The following is an 18,418-nucleotide window of genomic DNA, read 5'->3' on the forward strand; positions in this document are numbered from 1 at the left end:
AGCAAGGAGAACTCTGGTTGGGGAGTCTGTGGGTCTGGGCGACGCTGGCGGTGGAGTGTGGCGGTCCCGGGGCTGGCTGTCCGCAAGTGTCATTTGGGAAGTTGGCCCACAGAGTTCAAATCCGTTCTGCCTCTTCGAATCAGAAGTCTGACCGGTGTAGAAGCCGGTACCTGAGCGCTTCCTTCTCCTGTAGCCCAGGTGGGCCTGGCGGGGGGGAGCGACGCCATTGCTGTCATGAGCTGGGGCTTTGGTGTTCACAGGTCTTTGTTCCTGTGCGTCTGACGAGCCAGCCTCAGGGCTCCCTCAGTTCGGGGGTGTCCTGACAATGACCAGATGCCACAGGCCACCTGGGTCTCAGCTGGCTGGTGGCACTGGGGTCGGGGTGGTGAGTGTCCTTGGCCTCCACTGGCCCTGTGACTCTGGTCACTTGAGAGTGAAGCTAGGGACTGGCCTGCCACTGTGTGGTGTCACTGCCGTCCCCTCTCTAAGCCTTTTTCCTGACTCCTTCCTGCCCCTCCACTCCATGAGGTGCCCCCGTGACCTCTCGCTTGGCGGGAGCCAGGCCTGTGGCAGCTGGTCCTGGCGCTGTGTCCTTTGGGCCACGAGAGGCCCTCCACCCCACCTTCTGTCAGCCCCCAGTGCTGTGTCCCTTCCCAGCCTGTGTCCCTCCTTCAGCTGGAAGCACCATTCTGGTCTTGAGAGCAGGGGGACACCCCGGGGCTGAGGTGGAGGGAGGTGGGGTGGGGATCTTAGCCTGGCCTGGAACCTGCTCCCAGTGCTGAGTAAACACGCACCCTTCCACCCCCGAGTCAGTGTTCTGCTCCTCGGGGGCTCCGTAAACATGTTATTGATGGGAAGGGGGAAATGTGTGAATGTGTTCCCCGGCTTTGCTGCTCCCTGCACTGTAACTAATGATGACTTCCGTGGTGTTTTTGTCAACTTAGAGTTGATGGTGATGCCACCTGGCAAAGCCTAAAGGCGGGGGCTGTAGTCCACCCCGTCTGTCAGTGAGGAGCCTGAGAGCCGGGTGCAGCCCTGGGAGGCTCTGTGCTAGGGCCGTACTTGGGGTCTTCTGAGCCGCTCACCTTGAGCTCAGCTTGAGCTCTGCGTGTGTGTGTGTTCTCCCGGTTGTGACAGCAGACCATGTTTCTCCTTAAACCCTGCACGCAGAATAGTGACCTCCCTGGGCAGCCCCATCAGGACATCTGTCCCTGTTCAGGATAGACTGTTTTACAAGGACTCGGTGAAAACCATGAATCATATTCTGGGAGGAGTTCAGTGTATGTATTGGAAAGAAATGTCGACTTCTGGATGTGACTCTGTATTTTGTAAATTTGGGTATTTTATGACATTTTTGATTGATGTGTTAATTAAACTGTAGTTATGATGGAAGCAGAAATTAGTGATTGTGACCACAGCAGGAATCACTTCAAAATGTAAAGATGGTAAATGACTCGAATCACCTTTGGGCTCATTCGAGGCCTCTTTGGACAGGGCCTCCTGGCTTTCAGCTCAAGTACCTGGTGGAGCCTGGCTTCCTGAAACCCGGAGAACAGCGCTGGTTCACCCACTACCTGGCCACCCAGACCCTACAGATCGACGTCTGGGATGGAGACTCCTTGCTCCTCGTGGGATCTGCGGCTGTCCAGATGAAGGTGGTGGCTCTGCGAAGGCCGAGCCCAGTTAGGGTGGGGTGTCCCTCCTGGGAGGGTCTGCTCCGTAGGTGGTCTGACTGTTCACAAATTCTGTCCTTCCCCAAAGGCAAAGATTTTCACAAAGTCTCAGTTGTGCAATGCTAGGTTATATTTTCTGTCATCAGTCAGCTCCTCCTACAAACCGACCACAGGTAAGGTCACCTTTGCCCCTCCACCCCCTCAGGACAGTGAGGATGCACATTCCCTGTGAGCAGCGGCCTGGCCCACCAGGGGGGCGGGGGCAGGGAGGAGGGACCTACTGGGGTGTGCAAAGGTCACCCGAAGCCTGCTATGGTAGCAGAATTGTGCTTTTCTAATTGTAATTAGAATTAGCATCTGATTCTTTCTCTAATTGTGCTTTCCATCTTCCTCGTATACTAAATCCTAAATCCGTGTGTTAATTAAAGATTCTTCCCTGGGGTTTCTCCCAAGAGGGTCAGCGTAGTTGCACGGCAGCTCCTGGGCTTGGGACTGGGGACACGATGTCCTGCCTGCGGGGCGGAGGTGGAGAGGGCACAGCACCACAGCCCCAGTTCCTGCATCTCTGAGAGTCACCCGCTCTCCTGGACTCCCATTAGTGGACTTCCTTCCGGATTCCAGCCTCGGGCGCCCCTCGGTTCCCCCCCTGCCCCGAGCCTTGCCCCTGCAGCCGTCAGCGTGGTCACTGAGACTTGCGACCCAGCCCCATCGTTGCTCGCTCCTTGGCACCCCTCACCATGACGAGCTCACGGCTCCTGTTCCGTGGTGTGCCTGGCTGTGTGCGCAGCTCCCCTGAATCCGTGCCCCTCTTCCTCTGGGGGTTGCCTGTTCCCCCTCTTCCCTCTGAGGGCTCACCTGGGCTGCACCATCCCTCCTCCACCCGACTCAGGTGTCCATCCACGAGGGGTGATGCCCCCAGGGGACTGGGAGGAGCAAGGGCAGGGGTCACCCGTGGTGAGCACTCGGCAGATGTGGGCTGATGTTCTCATTCCTCACCCTGGTCCCTCGGACCTTCTTGGGTCACAGTGCCCACGGGATTGTCGTGGCCATTGCTTGTCTGTCTGTGATGCTGGCTGATGACATCCTGGTGGGTGGGGATGGGACAGTCAGTCTTCATCTCTGGCACAGTCATGACCCACAGTGGGCATGGTGCTGCGTAGATTGAGCAAGTGGAGGGGGCACCGAGGGAGTGGGAGGGAACAGAGGGGTGAGGAATGGAGGGAATGGAGGGAGGAGGGAGGAGGGAATGGAGGAGGGAGGGGCACTGGAGGGGTAGAGAGGAGCCCTTGTGAACTGGGGACGGTCACGGCTTCTGCCTCATCCCCAGCTGAGCCCTGTGTCCCTGTGTTTTATCACCTGGAGGCGAAGTTATTTTATCTTGTCCTCCACGAAGAGCCCCTGAAACAAATGCTCTTGTGGTTATTGACCCTTGCATAAATTAAAATTAAATTTTATTTTTTATTTTTTATTTTTATTTTTTTAAAGATTTTATTTATTTATTTGACAGAGAGAGACACAGCGAGAGAGGGAACACAAGCAGGGGGAGTGGGAGAGGGAGAAGCAGGCTTCCCACTGAGCAGGGAGCCTGATGCGGGACTCGATCCCGGGACTCCAGGATCATGACCTGAGCTGAAGGCAGTCGCTTAACCGACTGAGCCACCCAGGCGCCCTAAATTTTATTTTTTAAAAATAAAGTCTTTAAAATTTATAGAGAAGAGATGGGAAATTTAGATGAGAAGAGCGAATCCCCTGTGACTGCAGGTGCTGGGCTAGTTAGGTGCCTTTGGTATGTGGATTTTCTGGAAGGTGTGGTGCACTGTGGCTTGGCTCCCCTGCTCGTGTTGTTGGCTGTGAGGGATTTTTGCCAGTTGCCCTGTGAGCGACGTTGCAGTGAGCTTCTCGAGGTACGGTGTGCCCTACCTTCGGCTCCGGTCCCGCGAATACCACAGCGTTGTTAGGGCGAAAGTGACAGTGGCTGATTGCCCCGCGCTCGCGCTGCACTGTCCCTGTGTCCGGCTGGGAAACTGAGGCCCGAGTTGCGCTGACAGTGGCCGAGCCAGGCATTTAGCCCAATTCTGATTCGGAAGCTTGTGCTCTTTACCGTTACGCTCTGCTGCTCTCCCCAGACGAGAGCTTGCCGGAAGTGTGTTTCTGACTCAGAGCTGTGCTCACGTGGCAGCCCGGCACGCAGTCGGCCTCGGTTACCCAGCGACCCTGCTCCCGCCCGCCACCTGTCTTCTAGCCGCACGGAGGCCCCGGGTGGGGGGGGTCTGTACTCTGCCCCCAGCCTTCCCTGCCTGGCTCCTACCTCCTTCTTGACGCTCACTTACCGTGGATGGCGTCTGCTCAGCATCCCCAGCCTTGTTCCGTTGCTCGTTTCCCATTGTTCTCGCCACAGAACAGAAGGGGCTCCAGGAGGGTGGCTGCCAGGCCTGTTTGTGCACCTGTGGTGTTCACTCAGTGGGTGAATTGGGGTGCACTTTATTAGAGAATTTGCTTGAAGGACCTGGTATCAAGGGCGTAGGTTTTCAGAAGGAGATGGGCTCTGCCTCAGCCAGCCTCTGACTGGGGCCTTTCTCCCCTGCAGCAGCTGCTCCGCCAAGGCCGGCCGGCTGTGCAGGTCCTGCACGAGCTTGAGGTCGTGGCGACCGAATACGAACAGGATGTGGTGGTGAGTGCAGATGCGACCCGGTTTGGCTGTGTCAAGCCCATTGGTGTCTACACGGCGGTGAAAGGCTGGCTGCATCTGACGCTGGCCAACGTGGGTAAGAGTCCCCGGCGACTTTGGCCTCACACCGTCTCCGGGGTGACCACTCATTTTCCCTTTTGCTGCATGAGCTCCCTCAGGGCAGTGGTCCTGCTGTGGGCATCACATAATCAATAGGAATTCAGAAAAACTCCTACTGTTTGACCACTGAGTCTGCCCTCAACCACTGGGTGTCTGTCTTTAACCACGAGCATCTGTCCTTGACCACTGGGCATCTGTTCTTGACCACGAGCATCTGTCCTTGACCCCTGAGCCTGTCCTGGCATCAGATGTTTGGTGTCCTGATTTCTCATCAGGATTTGGGATCATTAGTCATCTCAGGCTTGCCCACATTTTATTTCTTGGTGCAGTCTACGGGGCATGTCCGTGACAATCCTCAGATAAAATGACTGGTTCCAGGAGAGATTTTCATCTGGAATATCAGTCCACAGAACTACTTCATCACAGGAGAGGAGAGAGAAATGTTGCTTAACTTCCATGCAGCTTGGGGATAAGAGAACAGAGAAGCACACTGCTTTAGAGCCTAGCACCCTGACCTTACATCTGGTGGTGTCTAAGGGTTGCTTCTTGGACACACTGAGCTCAGCCCTGGTGCACCTTCACTCACATGCTGGTGGCAGGGCCTTGGGCTGGCTGTGGCTACAGTGGACTTGCCTGGACGTTCTGGAGGCTCCCCTGAGGCCCTGACCAGCAGGGGATGTGGGGCCGGCATGCCTGCCTGTGCCCCCCACAGGGCAGGGGACCAGAGCGAGCCCCTGTGGGGCCAGGGGACAAGCCCACTCAGTCTCCCTTGAGGGGACTATGGAAAGATGGGGTTTTTCGGGGTGAAATGGAAAGCAGGACAAAATCAAGCTGTTTGAAGTTTCTGGAGCTGTGTCTGTCTAGATGAGACTCAAACCTCTCACGTTTTATGGGGGAATTTTCCATTCCTCAAAGCCCAGGCTGACTTTAAAGCCTGGAGCCCCATGGGCCACATGCGCCCGGGCGGGCAGCACGGAGGCGGGTGGGCTGGGGCTGCTGCAGCTGGAGGAATGTGCACGGCTCATTAAGTCAGGGTGGAGGTTTCTGCCTGCTTGTTTACAGTGGTAGGATCCGAGGCAGCCTGGAGAACAGACAAAATGGAAACAGCAAAACTCAGTTAGGCTCTGGAGAAAGAAATGAGCCGCATGTGAGAAGCAGACATCATTCAGAGGCTCCTACGAGTGACGGAGCTGCAGGAAGCATTTTGCGTCTGAGATTGCATTGGTTATTTTTATATTTATTCACGGCCCACAAATGTGCAGTGACTCCACGTTTTAAATCTTATCTTCAGAAGAAAGATTAGCTCCATTATATGTTATCTTAAATTGCCGTTTCCATACTTTGCCTGCAAGAGAGCGATAGCGCATGGGAGAGAGTCGGAGACGCGTGCCCGAGAGGTGCGGACGCAGAGGGCGATTAACAAAGGACAGATGTGCGCAGCATACTGGTCCATGTGGACATGCTGTGCTTTCCTCTGTCAATTTTGCATTTTTTGGGAAAAAAAAGTGTTGTGGATTCATTTCTTTATGAAACTGATTGTTCTGCCCTGAGCGGCAGGCAAGATAAGGCTGGGTGAGCTTCAGGGGACAGAAGCAGGGTCAGGCCAGCATCCCGGTGCCTGTCCGGTGCTCCATGGCTCCGCATTCACAAGGCGTGCGGTCTGGCGCGAGGCTGCAGACGAGGCGCCCTCTCCGCACCCAGGGAGGGGTGGTGCTCGCGCCCGCGGCCTCTCGGCTCAGACAGGCTCCGTGATGGTCTCTGCAGCCTCGTCTGCAGTGTCTCTCAGTGATCTTTCGTTATGTAGGGGTCACGAGAACCGTGCTCTCCCATCCCAGTGATCCTGGTGGTGCAGGGTGACTGTGGTTCATCTGCAGCCCTTCCGGGGGGCCCGCCAGGGGAGCAAGGGGCTGCCCCGACCCCCAGCTCCATGTTCTCAGGGTTGAAGGAGAACCGGGTGGGTGTGGACAGATGGCCTGGGTTTGGGGTCGGACATGGTGACGTGCTGTGCTCCTGCTGTGGAACGAGGTAGTTGCAAACTGCGTCAGGAGCGCTGCCTATCTGGAGGGAGTTTCTGCACCCCTGGCAGATGTGCGGGTCCCCAGATTAACCCAGGTCTCACTGAAGGGAGAGAAAGCCCACAGCGGCTGGAGACTGTGGACCGTGCCCTGAGGAGGTGAGCACCTTTGTGCGGCCGGTCCCGGAGTCAGCGCGTATACGTTCTACTGATGTAGTTTATTGTCCCAGCTTCCAAACAAACCGTTTCTCTGAGTGCAAATACCGCCAGAGGAAACGGCGACGCTCAGGGACGGCCCTGGTCTGTCCGGAGGTGACTGTGTGGCCCTGCTGGTCCCGCATGCCACGGTGACAGTCGTGACTCCTGAGAGCCTGTCTCCAAGGCTGCTGGCCGCGCGCCCCCCGAGCTGTCTGCACCAGATCCTGACCCGCAGCCGTTTCCCTGGCTTCTGTGCGTCTGTCCCAGTGGAGCGATCACCAGGCTGAACAGAGGCCGTGGGCACGTCAGCTGGACATGGGGGAAGGCCTCCCTGCCTGTGCTTCAGGGAAGGCCACGGAGGGCTCCCAAGTTCCCTCAGGTGTGGCATGAATCTGTTGTCCCGACAGGGAGCGGAGGTGGCTCGTGCCCACTGCCAGGTGACTGACGGAGCACACCCTCAGGGTGGGATGGAGAGCTTGCCAGACCGTCCGCCCACACCGGGAAGAAACAGCGCTGAGAGCAGGGAGTCCGGACCGACTCTGAGCTCAGGGCAGGAAGTGGGTGCACCTGGGCTGGGTGGCGCCTCGTCCCCTCTCACGTGGAGAGCAGGTGATACCGGGGCAGTGAATGTCAGGCCGGGATCTGGGCTCTGGCACCAGCTGGCTGTCCCCTCCCCACTTGGCCAGGCTGTCTGTCCTTGCCTGTCTGCTTGTTTGCTTGTCTGTCCCCCTCAGGGCCTGGCGGCTTCTGGGGGACACGGCTGGTTCTTCCTTGCTGCAATGGTCGCCCAGCAGCAGCCACAGTGGCCTGGCGTGGTGATGCGAGCTTCATGAATGGGTGGATGAGCGAGTGTGAGAGCCTGTCTTGCTTCCAAATCTGTTCCTCCTGGACTTGGACTGACAAAGCAGGCCCTGAGGTGTGAGCAGCTGATCCCACCGAAGTGGTGTTCACACCAGGTTCCATTCTTGGGGATGAGCCTCACGACCTTGTGACGCTGTGTTGGGGGTAAACTGACCCGAGGGAGATGAGAGGACTGTGTTTGGCAGAGGACTCAGCAGCCCCTCTGTCTGCAGGGGAAGAGCAGAGAAGCAGCTGCGGGTGGGTGGTGGGCAGACCCCGTGGAGAAGTGCTTCCCAGCAGAGGAGAGACGGAGAACAGCTGGGACTCTAGACGCAGGGCCAGAGGGAGGGACGGGGGTGGCAAATGTGGTGTCTGCCCGGAGGTCTGAGCCTGAAGGTGGACGTGTGCACTGCGCATACAGAGCTGACGTCAGGGGAGGGATGGAGCTGCAGGAGGACAGGGCCTGGCACCGAAGTCCCCCCAGGAAGAGACCCCAGGTAGGATTGTCCCTGCCTTAGTGGCCAGGCTGGTGAGGAACCCACTGCAGAGGAGGCAGGCCTGCGTCTGGCGTCTCATGGTGACGTGGCGCGCGCCCAGCAGGCAGAACCCGGGCTTGACCTCAGGCTTCGCCAGGCCCGGAGTGTGGTGCTGTATCAGGGAAGGCTCTAGACAGTGAGCGCCACGCCTGTCCCGGCGAGCTGATCTCCCTGGCGGGGGCTGCGGAACTCACCCAGTGTGCCAGCCTTGCCCGGGGCTGCTGGCTGAGCTGTGGACGCTCTGGGCTGCAGGGCAGATAACCAGGAGCGGCTCTTGTCGCAGGAAGCCTGGGGGGAAGGCCAGCCTGATGTGTGATTCTCAGAAAACACTCGAGAGGACCAGAGGAGTCTGAAAACGATGAGAATGGAAGTCCCCAGGGGCAAGACTCTGCTCACCTGTGTGCCGCCAGCCGTTAAAACGCGCCGAGTAAATCACTTCTTGATTTGGCCAGAGGTGGTTTCAGTCTGTCTGTTGTTTTTGAATCGAGCATTTTTCCCCACACCCAGACTGGGGCCTTAGTCCTTGCTAGTCGCCTGAGGGATGGTCTGCTGTCACACCCGTGTCTTTGGGGTCTCCAGCTGCTATCCCCTGGGGTCTGCAGGGGCGGCCCTCATTGGCAGCAGGGCAGAGACCACGTGACCTCCCTGGCGGGACAGGCATTCCCTTCCCGAGCCAGTCGAGAGGGAGACGTTTCTGTCAGGCAGCTGGAGACGGAAACGTCACCTTGGTCAGCACTGCTGAGGACCAGCTCACCGCTGCGGTCAGGGCCGTGCTCCTGTGCCCACAGGACAGAGGCGCAGGGGAGGGCGGAGCTGAGCGGGGAAGCCCGCTGTCCGCTGGGGCAGAGCGGAGGCCAGCAGAGAGGTGGGGAACGGGCACCCGGGGGGAGGGGTACCTCTTCTAACAGCTCCCAGAAAGATCGCCAGGACGCCCCATGCCTGCGGGTGTTCAACACCATCCTGCCGGAATCGGGGAAGCCCACAGCGCGAGCGTTTTGCGTCTAGAACTTGGGGGGTCCGTTTTGGAATCCGACTTCATCAGCTGTACTCTGCCTCCCCTGAGGGGGGAGTCCTGTCCTCACAGAGGGGCCGTGGGCTCCGAGGATAGGATGCCCTTCTCCCCTGGGCCTTGCACACGTTGGCCGTTCAGCCGGGGCAGGCGTGCTTTGTGCTCCGCCTCTGGGCTCGCGCAGGCCCTCTGAAGCTGCTTGCTGCTTCTCTCCAAGGCTTCTGTGGGAAAAGAGCTCCAGAAGATTCTAGCTTGCCGAGGCTCTCTTACCTTCAAGTGTGTTTGAAGTCAGATGTTTGTGGACGTGCATGGAGGCCTCCCCTGAGTAGCGGGCGTGGGAATGCGTGAGCCGTCCCACGAAGCGGGGCTGCCAGGGCCGCTCCCGAGATCAGAAGTGAGAGTGTGAGCAAGCGCCCTGAGCGCCTGGAGCTTTAACGCCCCGAGGGAGAGCAGACACACCTACCGGCCGCCTCTCAACTGCCAAGCAGAGTCAGAACCCTGAGTGCCGTTTTGGGGTGTTATCAGGCCGGGGTGTGGATGGGCCCTTAGAAGCCCAGAACTCCCTACAGGGAGTTGATGTGGCTCGTCGCACTCCTTTTGGTGTTAATACCTTCTGCTGGGATGTTTTTATTTTAGGTCACGGGTGTGAGCAGAGAGTGAGAAATTCCGGCTCGTTGCCACCTTCCAGGTCACGGGTCATCTCGAATGATGGAGCCAGCCACTTCGAGGGAGGCAGTCTCCTCACGCGCGGGGCTCGGAGATGTGAGTGAGGAGCGGCGGGGGCACGTGGGTCGTGTGCGGGTGTGATTGGCGTGGGGAAAGGGTGGAGCGAGAGACGGAAGGCTGCGTGTCCGCCCGTGTGCATGCAGGTACACGTGTGGTCTGGGGGCGGGAGCAGTGGCCGTCGTGTCCAGCTCAGTGCCCTGCCTCACCGGACCCTCGGGCCGTGCCGGGTCAGCGCACGCGTCACAGCCGGCGTGCTCTGGAGCAGGCTCTGTGGAAGCCGGCTGGGCTGTTTCACAGGCACATTATCATCCTACAAGTGTTCTTGGTTAGCTGCCCATCTGCAGGGGAGCAGGAAGTGAAGGAAGGGGTAGGATGAACAAAGACTGGTTTTTAAAAACTGATTTGAAGTCCCAACGGTGGGGAGAGTAAAGCAGTCGTGGAGCTTGGGAAGTAGGTCCTGTGCTTGGGGAGAATGTTGTCCACAGCAGGGGGCGTCTGAAGTTTTCTGTCCCCTTAAATCACCCACAGACCTGGATGCAAAGTTGTTGGTGGGATGAAAAGCAGGGCATGCCCTTTGGGTGTTGTTCCCCCACGTTGCTGGCCATCTGGCATGGATCCACAGCTGCCCTGAGCTTCCTGTGTTGACGGTCCTCCAGTACTGTTGTCCTTGAGCCTGTTGTGCCCGGGGAGGGAGGCCCTGCACTGTGGCTGGTGAGAGGCCTCCGGGACCCCACGTTCCCTGAAACTCCAGCCCAGACTTTGTGGGGGCTCGAGCGTTCTCCCGGGAGAGGGACCTGGGGTTCTGATGCTCAGATGGGTCCAAGGTCCATGATCCCGGCGGGCTGAGCGTCTGTTCTCCCATTGAGTGTTGAAGAAACCGAGGCAGTGGGTGTCAGGTGACTTGGCCAGTTGAGTGGTAAAGGGTGGTGAACTTGGGTGAGAATCTGGAATTCCCACTTTGGGGCCAGTGCTTCTCTGTCCCTGGCTGGTCCAAGAACAGGTTGGGGGTATTTGTGAAAGCCCCCACCTTGGGGCCCAGCAGGTCAGGGGCTCTGCCAGGCGGTGCAGGGAGCTGTAACTCATGAGGGTTTGTTGAGCGAATGGAGGGTCTCTGGAGTCACTGGTCCCCCTCTCCCTGTTGGATCAAAGACAGAGGATGGGGAGTTCCATCAGAGAGCCTATCTTCCCCACTGGACAAGGCTCGGCAAGTAGGAAGTTGTGCAGAGTTTTAGAAAGTACTTCCAGGCTCTGAGCAGTACTGGAGTTCCATTTCTGGTTTCTTTGGAACTGGGTGATACAGTCTGACCGGTGAGGTCATTGGTGAACCCTCAGCCTTGCTTGTCTCCTTCCCCCGGGACTGTGGGCCTCGGGCCACTCAAACCCGACTGAGGTGGGGTGGCCCACCCACTATGCCTGCACCCGAGATGGGAAAAATTATTTTGGGGTGGCATTTTACCTGTCTAAACTGACTCATGGCATCTGAAAGGCAATTGAACAGCTTTAAAATGGTGGTGAGGAACCTGGAAATAGCCCTTGTTACTGGCGATGGAGGAAGAGGTGGGCGAGTCAGGGGAAAGGATTGCTTTACCACCACATGGAGTGCTTCAGTCGGAGGCTGGAGATGGGGTGACGGTGTGGGACCCGGCCAGCAGGTTCAGCAGGGCGCTCATTACCCATGGGTGCTGCGGGTGCCTGAGGCTCAGGAAGGGCCCAGTCCTAAGTTGGGGTGCTCCTTCTCTTCTGCCCGCCTGTGCCAGCTTGAGTGCTGGTCCAGGAACCTCGATGTCAGCTTGTGACCTGACGTGTGCCATGCTTCGTCACCTGAAGAAAATGTGGCTCCTCTGCTGGCTTCAGCTTCTGTGTGTCTGCTCACATGGCTTCTGTGTATGTCCAGGGTTTGAGCAGAGTCTCCCAGAGGAGTCGGTTCCTTGGGGGCCAGGCTGTCTAGAGGCAGCTGGGTGTAGTCAGGGGCATGAGCTCGGGAGCCAGGCCTGGTCTGAGGGCCCCCCGAACCCGAGCCTGGGCTTCAGGCCAAGTGGGCAGCTCATCAGAGCCCCTGATTCCTGATCTGAGCACACAGGGTGGGTCTGAGGACCTGGTGGGGTGGTGTCCTGAGAGCTCAGAGTGGTCCCCGAGTCAGGAGGCTCTCGCCAGTGGGGCTGCGTCCTGGATGAGGGTGTCAGCAGCCCTTGAGAACCCAGAGAGCATCAGCTTCTCGAACACTGACCTTCATTTCCCTCTGGAAAGTCACGTAATGGTGTATTAATTTGTCTCTAAGGACCAAGATCAGAATTCCTTTATTTGAAAGGCTGGTAAAGGGGGGATGCTGTGGAGACCAGCTTATATGATTACCATCTTTATCAGCGTCTTAGAAGGTACAGGAAAGGGCAAGGTGCCTGCTGAACTTCCTTCCTGGGTGAGGTGGCCGGAAGCTTGTTGCTGGGTCTGCTTAAAGAACGTAAATTCTGCACTTTAACCTTTGGCTCCCTCTTTGAACCTTTCAGCAGTAAAAAATGTGGTTCAAGCACAGAAGCTGGCTGATGTGGACCGTGAGCTGGCCGCCATGCTGTTCACGCACACACAGCACAGGAGCAAGGGGCCCCAGGGCGCCGGCCACGAGGGGGACGCTGTCCGCAGGCGCAAGCTGGAGCGGATGAGGTCCGTGCGCCTTCAGGAGTCCAGAGGAGAGCTCAGCTGCTGGGGCGCCAGCATGTTGGTGAGGGCTTCGTCCACCTCCTGCTGCCCCCGGGTGTCCCCGTGTGGGGGCCGCAGTCATTGTGAATGAAAGCAACCTCGTCCTCTCTCTCCTCTTCTCCTGCGTGGCTCTCTCTCTCTCCCTCCCAAATCCTACTTGTGGAATGGAGGGGAGATGGACCTCTCAGCCACCAAGGGAGGTTTTCACATCAGAGTTACCTGGAGAGTTTTTATAAAAGCTGATTCTTGGGTTCCACCCCTGGAGATCCTGTGTCCAGTTGGGCCATGCACGTGCGTGTCCATAACCTGGGCTGTTAAGAAGGCTCTAGAGGGGATTCTGAGGGGCCCCCAGGTTTGGGGTCAGAGCTGTGAATGGGTCATCAGTGCAAATCAAGTAATTCATTCTGACCAGAAAAATTCCCATTTTTGTCTAAAAATCTAGAGAAGACCCTACCATATTTTGCATCATAGACCTAGGAGGAGATAGTGGTTGTACCTGATGGGTTTGTGGAATCACGATGCTACAGGGGCCTTGAGGAAGGTCTTTGAGGATCACCCTTTACATTAAGGCAGGCAGGTGTCTGAACGGACGTCGCTGCTCAGCCCTTCGTGCTCACAGCAGCTGGGGAAGGTTCCTGCCCTCAGGTGTGGGGTGTAGCGAGAGAGACGGAAACAGGCCAGCGAGCAAGACTGTTGGGTCTGATGGAGGAGGAGAGGCCCAGGAGAGGGCCCAGTGGGGGGCGTCCAGACTGAGCTTGTGGGGCTGGGGTCCGGATGGGCCTCCTCCCCTATGGCAGCTGCTGAGGGTGGGGCCCCTGGAGCTGGTGGCCCAGCCGCACCTTGGCTGTGTCGGCTGCCGCCCGGGCTCACCAGCAGCCGTCCCTCGTTGGGTGGCGGGCCCGGCGCACGACAGGTCCTCAGTCAGGTGCTGCCACTGCTGGTGTCCTATTCTTCCCCTGGTGTTGGTGGGTTTCCTCCTGTTTGATGTGTCCTGGTAGAGTTTCCACAGCTCGGAGCCCTCATTCTGAATAGAGCCGTGAATTTGGGAGTAATTGGATTTCTAAATACAGGAAAATGTTCCACTAAATTCTCATGCTTTTCCTGGGTCAGCGGCCTGCAGAATGTAAGGTGAAAGTGACTTGTTTTATCGAGTAGGCAGTGGTTTCTCCCCCACCTGGAGTTCTCACAGCCTTCTTCAGAAAAAGGGTTTGTGAATTCACGAAGTCAGCGGGCCCTCTGATGAGAGCCGGAAGTGGAGCGGCGCTCAGGGCCGAGGAGCTAAGCCCCTGGCCAGTCCTTGGCACCGGATGCGCTCATGCAGTCCGCTGGTCTCGGACCCCGGGGGCTGTGCATCGGGAGGCAGAGAGCCGCCGGGGATGCTGATGGTCTGGGAGCTTCTCAGGAAAGTGGTGGAGCACAGAGTGGGGCCAGATGCCTGTGTTGGGACAGTCCCAGCATCCTCACGAGGGTGGCTCAGCTTCTGTGGTGCCCGGGACGGTGGCCGGCCCCACCTGCTGCTGTTGGTCAGCGTCAGCCGCTGTGTGCAGGCGGAGCCCCAGCCGTGGGAAGACCGTGAGCTGGGTACCTTCTCCATGGGCCCCCCAGCCTGGGGAGAACGGCTGGCAGGCTATCTCCTGGTTTGGGGGGTCCTCTGAGGCTGCAGTCTGTGTGGCAGCGGGGTCCCCAGGGCCCTTGGCCTGGACTCCGGACCAGCCATTTCGTGTTTGAGCAGGTGCCCCAGCAGGCAGGCCTGGGGTGGTCAGGCCCCTGGGACCAGCCCCCCACCCCCGCCCTCTGCCCGCCCCTGCAGCCCCCAGATCACCCCTCACAGTAGCAGTTTGGCGGCAGTAACCCTGCTTCATGTAGTCATCCCATGCTGAGTGCCACAGAATAGAAAGCTTTATTTCCAGAAATCCCAGCGAAAGGCTCGCCAGTCCCGTGCTCTGGTTGGGTACTGTGCTCATCCTTGACCTGGTCCCTGGGCTCTGCTGCCTGTGGGGACCCAAGGGCTCCAGTAAGTGTCCTTATCCTTTGCCTGCCTGACTTGTGAATGGATTGAGAAATCAGACAGGAGTATGGTAGGGAGAGACCCAGGTGTCACCGCTGTTACTGATGACTCTAGTGATGGGTAGAGCAGACCCTGGGACTCGGGTCCTGTCTGCGGTCAAGGTGACACTGAGTGTGGAGCTAATGCTGGACCCGAGCCGCCTGGGTGAGGCCGTATGGCCACAGGCCACTAACCCACCACCGGTGAGGAGCAGCGTGAGCACCTGATGCGGCGTCCACGCCGGTCGGTCCCAAAGGGAAGAGTTGAGGGAGGGCGGGGCTATGCCTGCCTGGCTCATATTCCAGAGCTTTCTGTCAGAGAAGTCGCCCCACGTCCTGTGGGCTGGAGGGAGGCCAGGGGTGCCAGGCTTCCTGACAGCTTCCTCCATGGTACGGAAGGACACAGGACAGGCAAGGAGTTTCCCTCCTCACGAGCCCCAGGGTCGTGTTGACTCTACCTGTGGCTTTTCACCTTCTGGTCTACAGTAAGCTGGGGAGTGGTGTCGCTGTGCTCTGCCCCCAGCCTCTCCCCTAGAGCCTGGGGTGGATCGTCCACTGGTGGGCAGTCCAGATTTTGTCCCTGCAACTTGGGAGTGGGTCAGAATAATGCACTGTCTCAGTTCAAGTTTGAAAAGCCCCTCTGTGCTCTATTTCTCAGCCTAAATTATGTCTGGCCATCCCTCACTCCATTAAGAAGCTCTAATCATCTGTGTCTGTGTGGGGAGGCCTCAAATATGAGCATGACCACCCTCCTGTTTTCAAATCCCCAGGGAGAAATTAAAGGCTCAGCTTCAATCCCCATGCGAGGGGAAGGCCAAAGTTTTGGATGTTGGAAAGTCAATATCCAAAGTAATTTAAGTCAGAAACCAAATTTGGTCCTTACTTCTTGAGTTGAAGTCCAAAGGCATTCAAACAGCCTCTGCCTTCTGATGTCTGGGCCTCCTCAGTGTTCAGAGGTTCTCAGCACGGGGCCTGACTGGTCCCCCAGATGGAGCGGAGCGGGGTGTGGGGTCTCCTTCTGGGTGGACCTCACTCTTTAGTATAAGTCACACAGAAACATAGGCCAGTCTCCAGCCTCTAGAACACGTCATGTGGGCCAAGCCCAGTGAGTCAGGGTGTCGAGGAAGGAGGTGGATGAAGGACCCGTGGCTGAGCCCCACTAAGGCAGCATGCCAGTTTTGTGAACTCTGGCCCGACTCAGGTCTGCCAGGCCCCTGCTCGAAGACAGGGCTCCCGTTGCCACACTGGGGACCTGGCCAGTGAGCCCATCCCCAGTCTTAATAGCTTTGAGGCCATTTTATCCTCTTTTGTTAGAAACCTCTGCTTCTAATTCCCCATTGTGTCTAGATGCCCGCCTCGAGGCCACGGGGAGAGTTGGCCTTGTGGGCAGTTGAAGTCTCATGGGAGCATGCAGGGCAGACCCTGCCTCCTACAGGGGAGACCGCCGCGGGGTAGAGAGAAGCCAGGAGCGCCGTGTAGACCCATTCTCTGTCCTCTGGACCTGGGGGTGGGCCAGTCCCATCCAGCCCAGGTGGCTGAGGAAGTGGGTGGTGGTGATTCCCAGAAGAAATTTGGTATTCAGGGTGGGAGTGGGGGAGGTGGCGGACCGGCCCTTGAGAAGGAGAGCAAGCCCTGGTTTGGCACCTGTGTCCCCCAGGCTCAGCAGAGCATCCGTGCACAGCACGCACGCGACCTGCAGGTCATTGCTGCCTATCGGGAGCGCACGAAGGTGGAGAGCATCACCAGCGCGCTAAGCCTGGCCATCACCACCAAGCACACGATCCACGTCACACTGGGCACTGCCGAGTTCTTCGAGTTTGCCCTTAGGAACCCCCACAACATGCAGCACACAGTGACCATCGAGGTGGACAATCCCGAGCTCAGGTGGGAGTGAGCGGCGGGCCTGCCTGGGTCACCTGGGGTGACTCTGGGTTCTCCCTGAAATGAAAGCCAGGCTGCTCTTGACGTTCAAGGGTCCCGCTGATCCCGGCTTTCGCCCACTGTCCTGGGTTCCAGCTCTCAGTGGGTGGGCAGGGAACTCACCAGGAAGAGCAGTTTTGCCTCAGAGCCCTGTGTCCCCTCCCCTGCCTTCTAGCTTCATCCAGCATGGTCTCTGAGCCCGTGTCTCCCCTGCCTTCTAGCATCATCCAGGACAGTCGGGAGTGGAGGTACTTCAAAGACGCAGCCAAGCTGCACACGCCGGTGGAGGAGGATATGTTCCATCTGCGGGGCAGTCTTGCCCCGCAGATCTTCCTGCGCCCGAGGGAGACCACCCACATCCCCTTCAGATACCAGACCTTCTCTGTGGGGCAGCCGGCCCTGGTGCAGGTGAGGAGGCCATTCTTCCAATGCCAGACGGGCTTGCCAGGCACATGGGAAAATCCCACTTGGCTAAATAATGTGGGGGCGTTTCTGCGTGTCCCTCCATGCTGCTCAGACCGCTTAGCCTTGGGGTGGTCACCTGCTCTGCCAGTCCCTAGGCGAGCATGCACACAGTGGGCCTCGGGAAAGGGCAGACCGTCCCCTCTGAGTGCTCTTTAATTCTCGGGTATAGAACCTCTCCCTTACCTCGGGAGAGCTGATGGGTTGACACTTTCCAGCATTTTGTGTTCTGTAGTTAATGCTGTCTGCCCACGTTCTGTAGTGTTCGCTTGTCTGTAGGAAATGCAGGCTTGGAGGTTTCCAGTGATGGATGTGAGTGGTACATGCCGTGTGACTGGTGGGGTGGGGGTGGGGGGCGCAGGGCATGCATTTATCTTTCTTTTCTTTTTTTTTTTTTTTTTTAAAGATTTTATTTATTTGACAGAGACAGAGCGAAAGAGGGAACACAAGCAGAGGGAGTGGGAGAGGGAGAAGCAGGCTTCCTACTGAGCGGGCACCCGATGCAGGGCTCGATCCCAGGACCCTGGGATCATGATCTGAGCTGAAGGCAGATGCTTAACGACTGAGCCACCCAGGCGCCCCCGCGTTTTATCTTTCTTACTGAGCTTTTGGGGTCAGCTCTGTAGCATAGTGGTTCTCATGTAAATGGGCTCGAGGAGCTCTCAGAGGCTCACAGAATCCTGTGTAGACTCTTTGGATGCACTTTTGGGCAAGAGGTCGTAAGGACAGTGAAGAAGACGTCAGGCCTTTGGCTTCAGGTGGAGCCGGGTTGCATGTCGGGTGGGCCTTCACAGTTCCTGGCAGTCCCTGCTCCCTCTTTGGGATAGTGAGGCTGGTTTGTGACAGTGGCCGTCCACATGGTTATTATGAGAGCAGATGAGACCGTGCACGGGAGCCCTCGGTCCCAGGGGCAGCGGTTCCTACAGGGAGAAGTCCTGCAGCTAGAAGGTCTCCTCACCCACCGACTCCCATCTCGTGACCTGCCGGTGCCGACTGCTTTCTCACAGGCCTCTGCTGAGCTGCGATCTGAGAAGGGCACGGACGCCAGGTCGCCCCAGAAGTCCAGTGCAATGCCCACTAAGCATGCCAAGGTAAGAGGGCAGGACACCTGCGACCCCAGACGGTCCCAGGGTCTTGCAGTGAGAGCCAGGTGTCCCCTGAGCAGACTCAGTGAGATGTTCACGACTTCTGTTGTTACTCACGCTGCTGGGGCCTGGCCCTCTGCCCTTCACTGAACCTCCTGTGGTGGGGGGAGGGGGGCGGTGGTGGTGGAGCAGGCCCGTGGAGGTGGACTCTTCCTGTGCTGACCGAGCGGTGGCTGCCTCAGGCGTTGCTGGTAGGGCGTCTGCGTGGGTGTCCGGCCTGGGAGCCTCTCCCTGGCCACTTGCCCCTTGCGGCCCTTGGTGCTCTGGGTGCCTGCCCCACGCCCTGGAAGTACAGCTGTCCCAGCACACGGCCAGCACACACGGGGGCTAGACTGGCCCCCTGACCCTCGCCCACAGCTTCCCCACG

The 18,418-nt window shown here is 58.2% G+C and overlaps 1 protein-coding gene across 12 annotated transcripts in view; it reads left to right on the forward strand.

The window, feature by feature from the left end:
* The window catches only part of NPHP4 (nephrocystin 4), a 115,632-nt gene that overhangs the window by 88,857 nt on the left and 8,357 nt on the right, over positions 1-18,418 (forward strand). For 7 of the 12 annotated variants that reach the window (XM_064590044.1, XM_064590043.1, XM_064590045.1 and 4 more), the window contains 7 exons: positions 1,495-1,655; positions 4,261-4,438; positions 9,695-9,820; positions 12,289-12,500; positions 16,182-16,408; positions 16,666-16,852; positions 17,914-17,997. In XM_064590044.1, coding sequence (XP_064446114.1) covers positions 1,495-1,655; positions 4,261-4,438; positions 9,695-9,820; positions 12,289-12,500; positions 16,182-16,408; positions 16,666-16,852; positions 17,914-17,997 — 1,175 coding nt within the window. The remainder of the gene's footprint in view (positions 1-1,494; positions 1,656-4,260; positions 4,439-9,694; positions 9,821-12,288; positions 12,501-16,181; positions 16,409-16,665; positions 16,853-17,913; positions 17,998-18,418) is intronic. The other 5 variants (XM_064590047.1, XM_064590050.1, XM_064590052.1 and 2 more) reach the window with 3 other exon arrangements.

The sequence above is a fragment of the Mirounga angustirostris genome, unplaced genomic scaffold, assembly GCF_029215605.1.
Source record: "Mirounga angustirostris isolate CCGP_5_RB_7025 unplaced genomic scaffold, mMirAng1.0.hap1 SCAF_4, whole genome shotgun sequence".
Taxonomy (NCBI): domain Eukaryota; kingdom Metazoa; phylum Chordata; class Mammalia; order Carnivora; family Phocidae; genus Mirounga; species Mirounga angustirostris.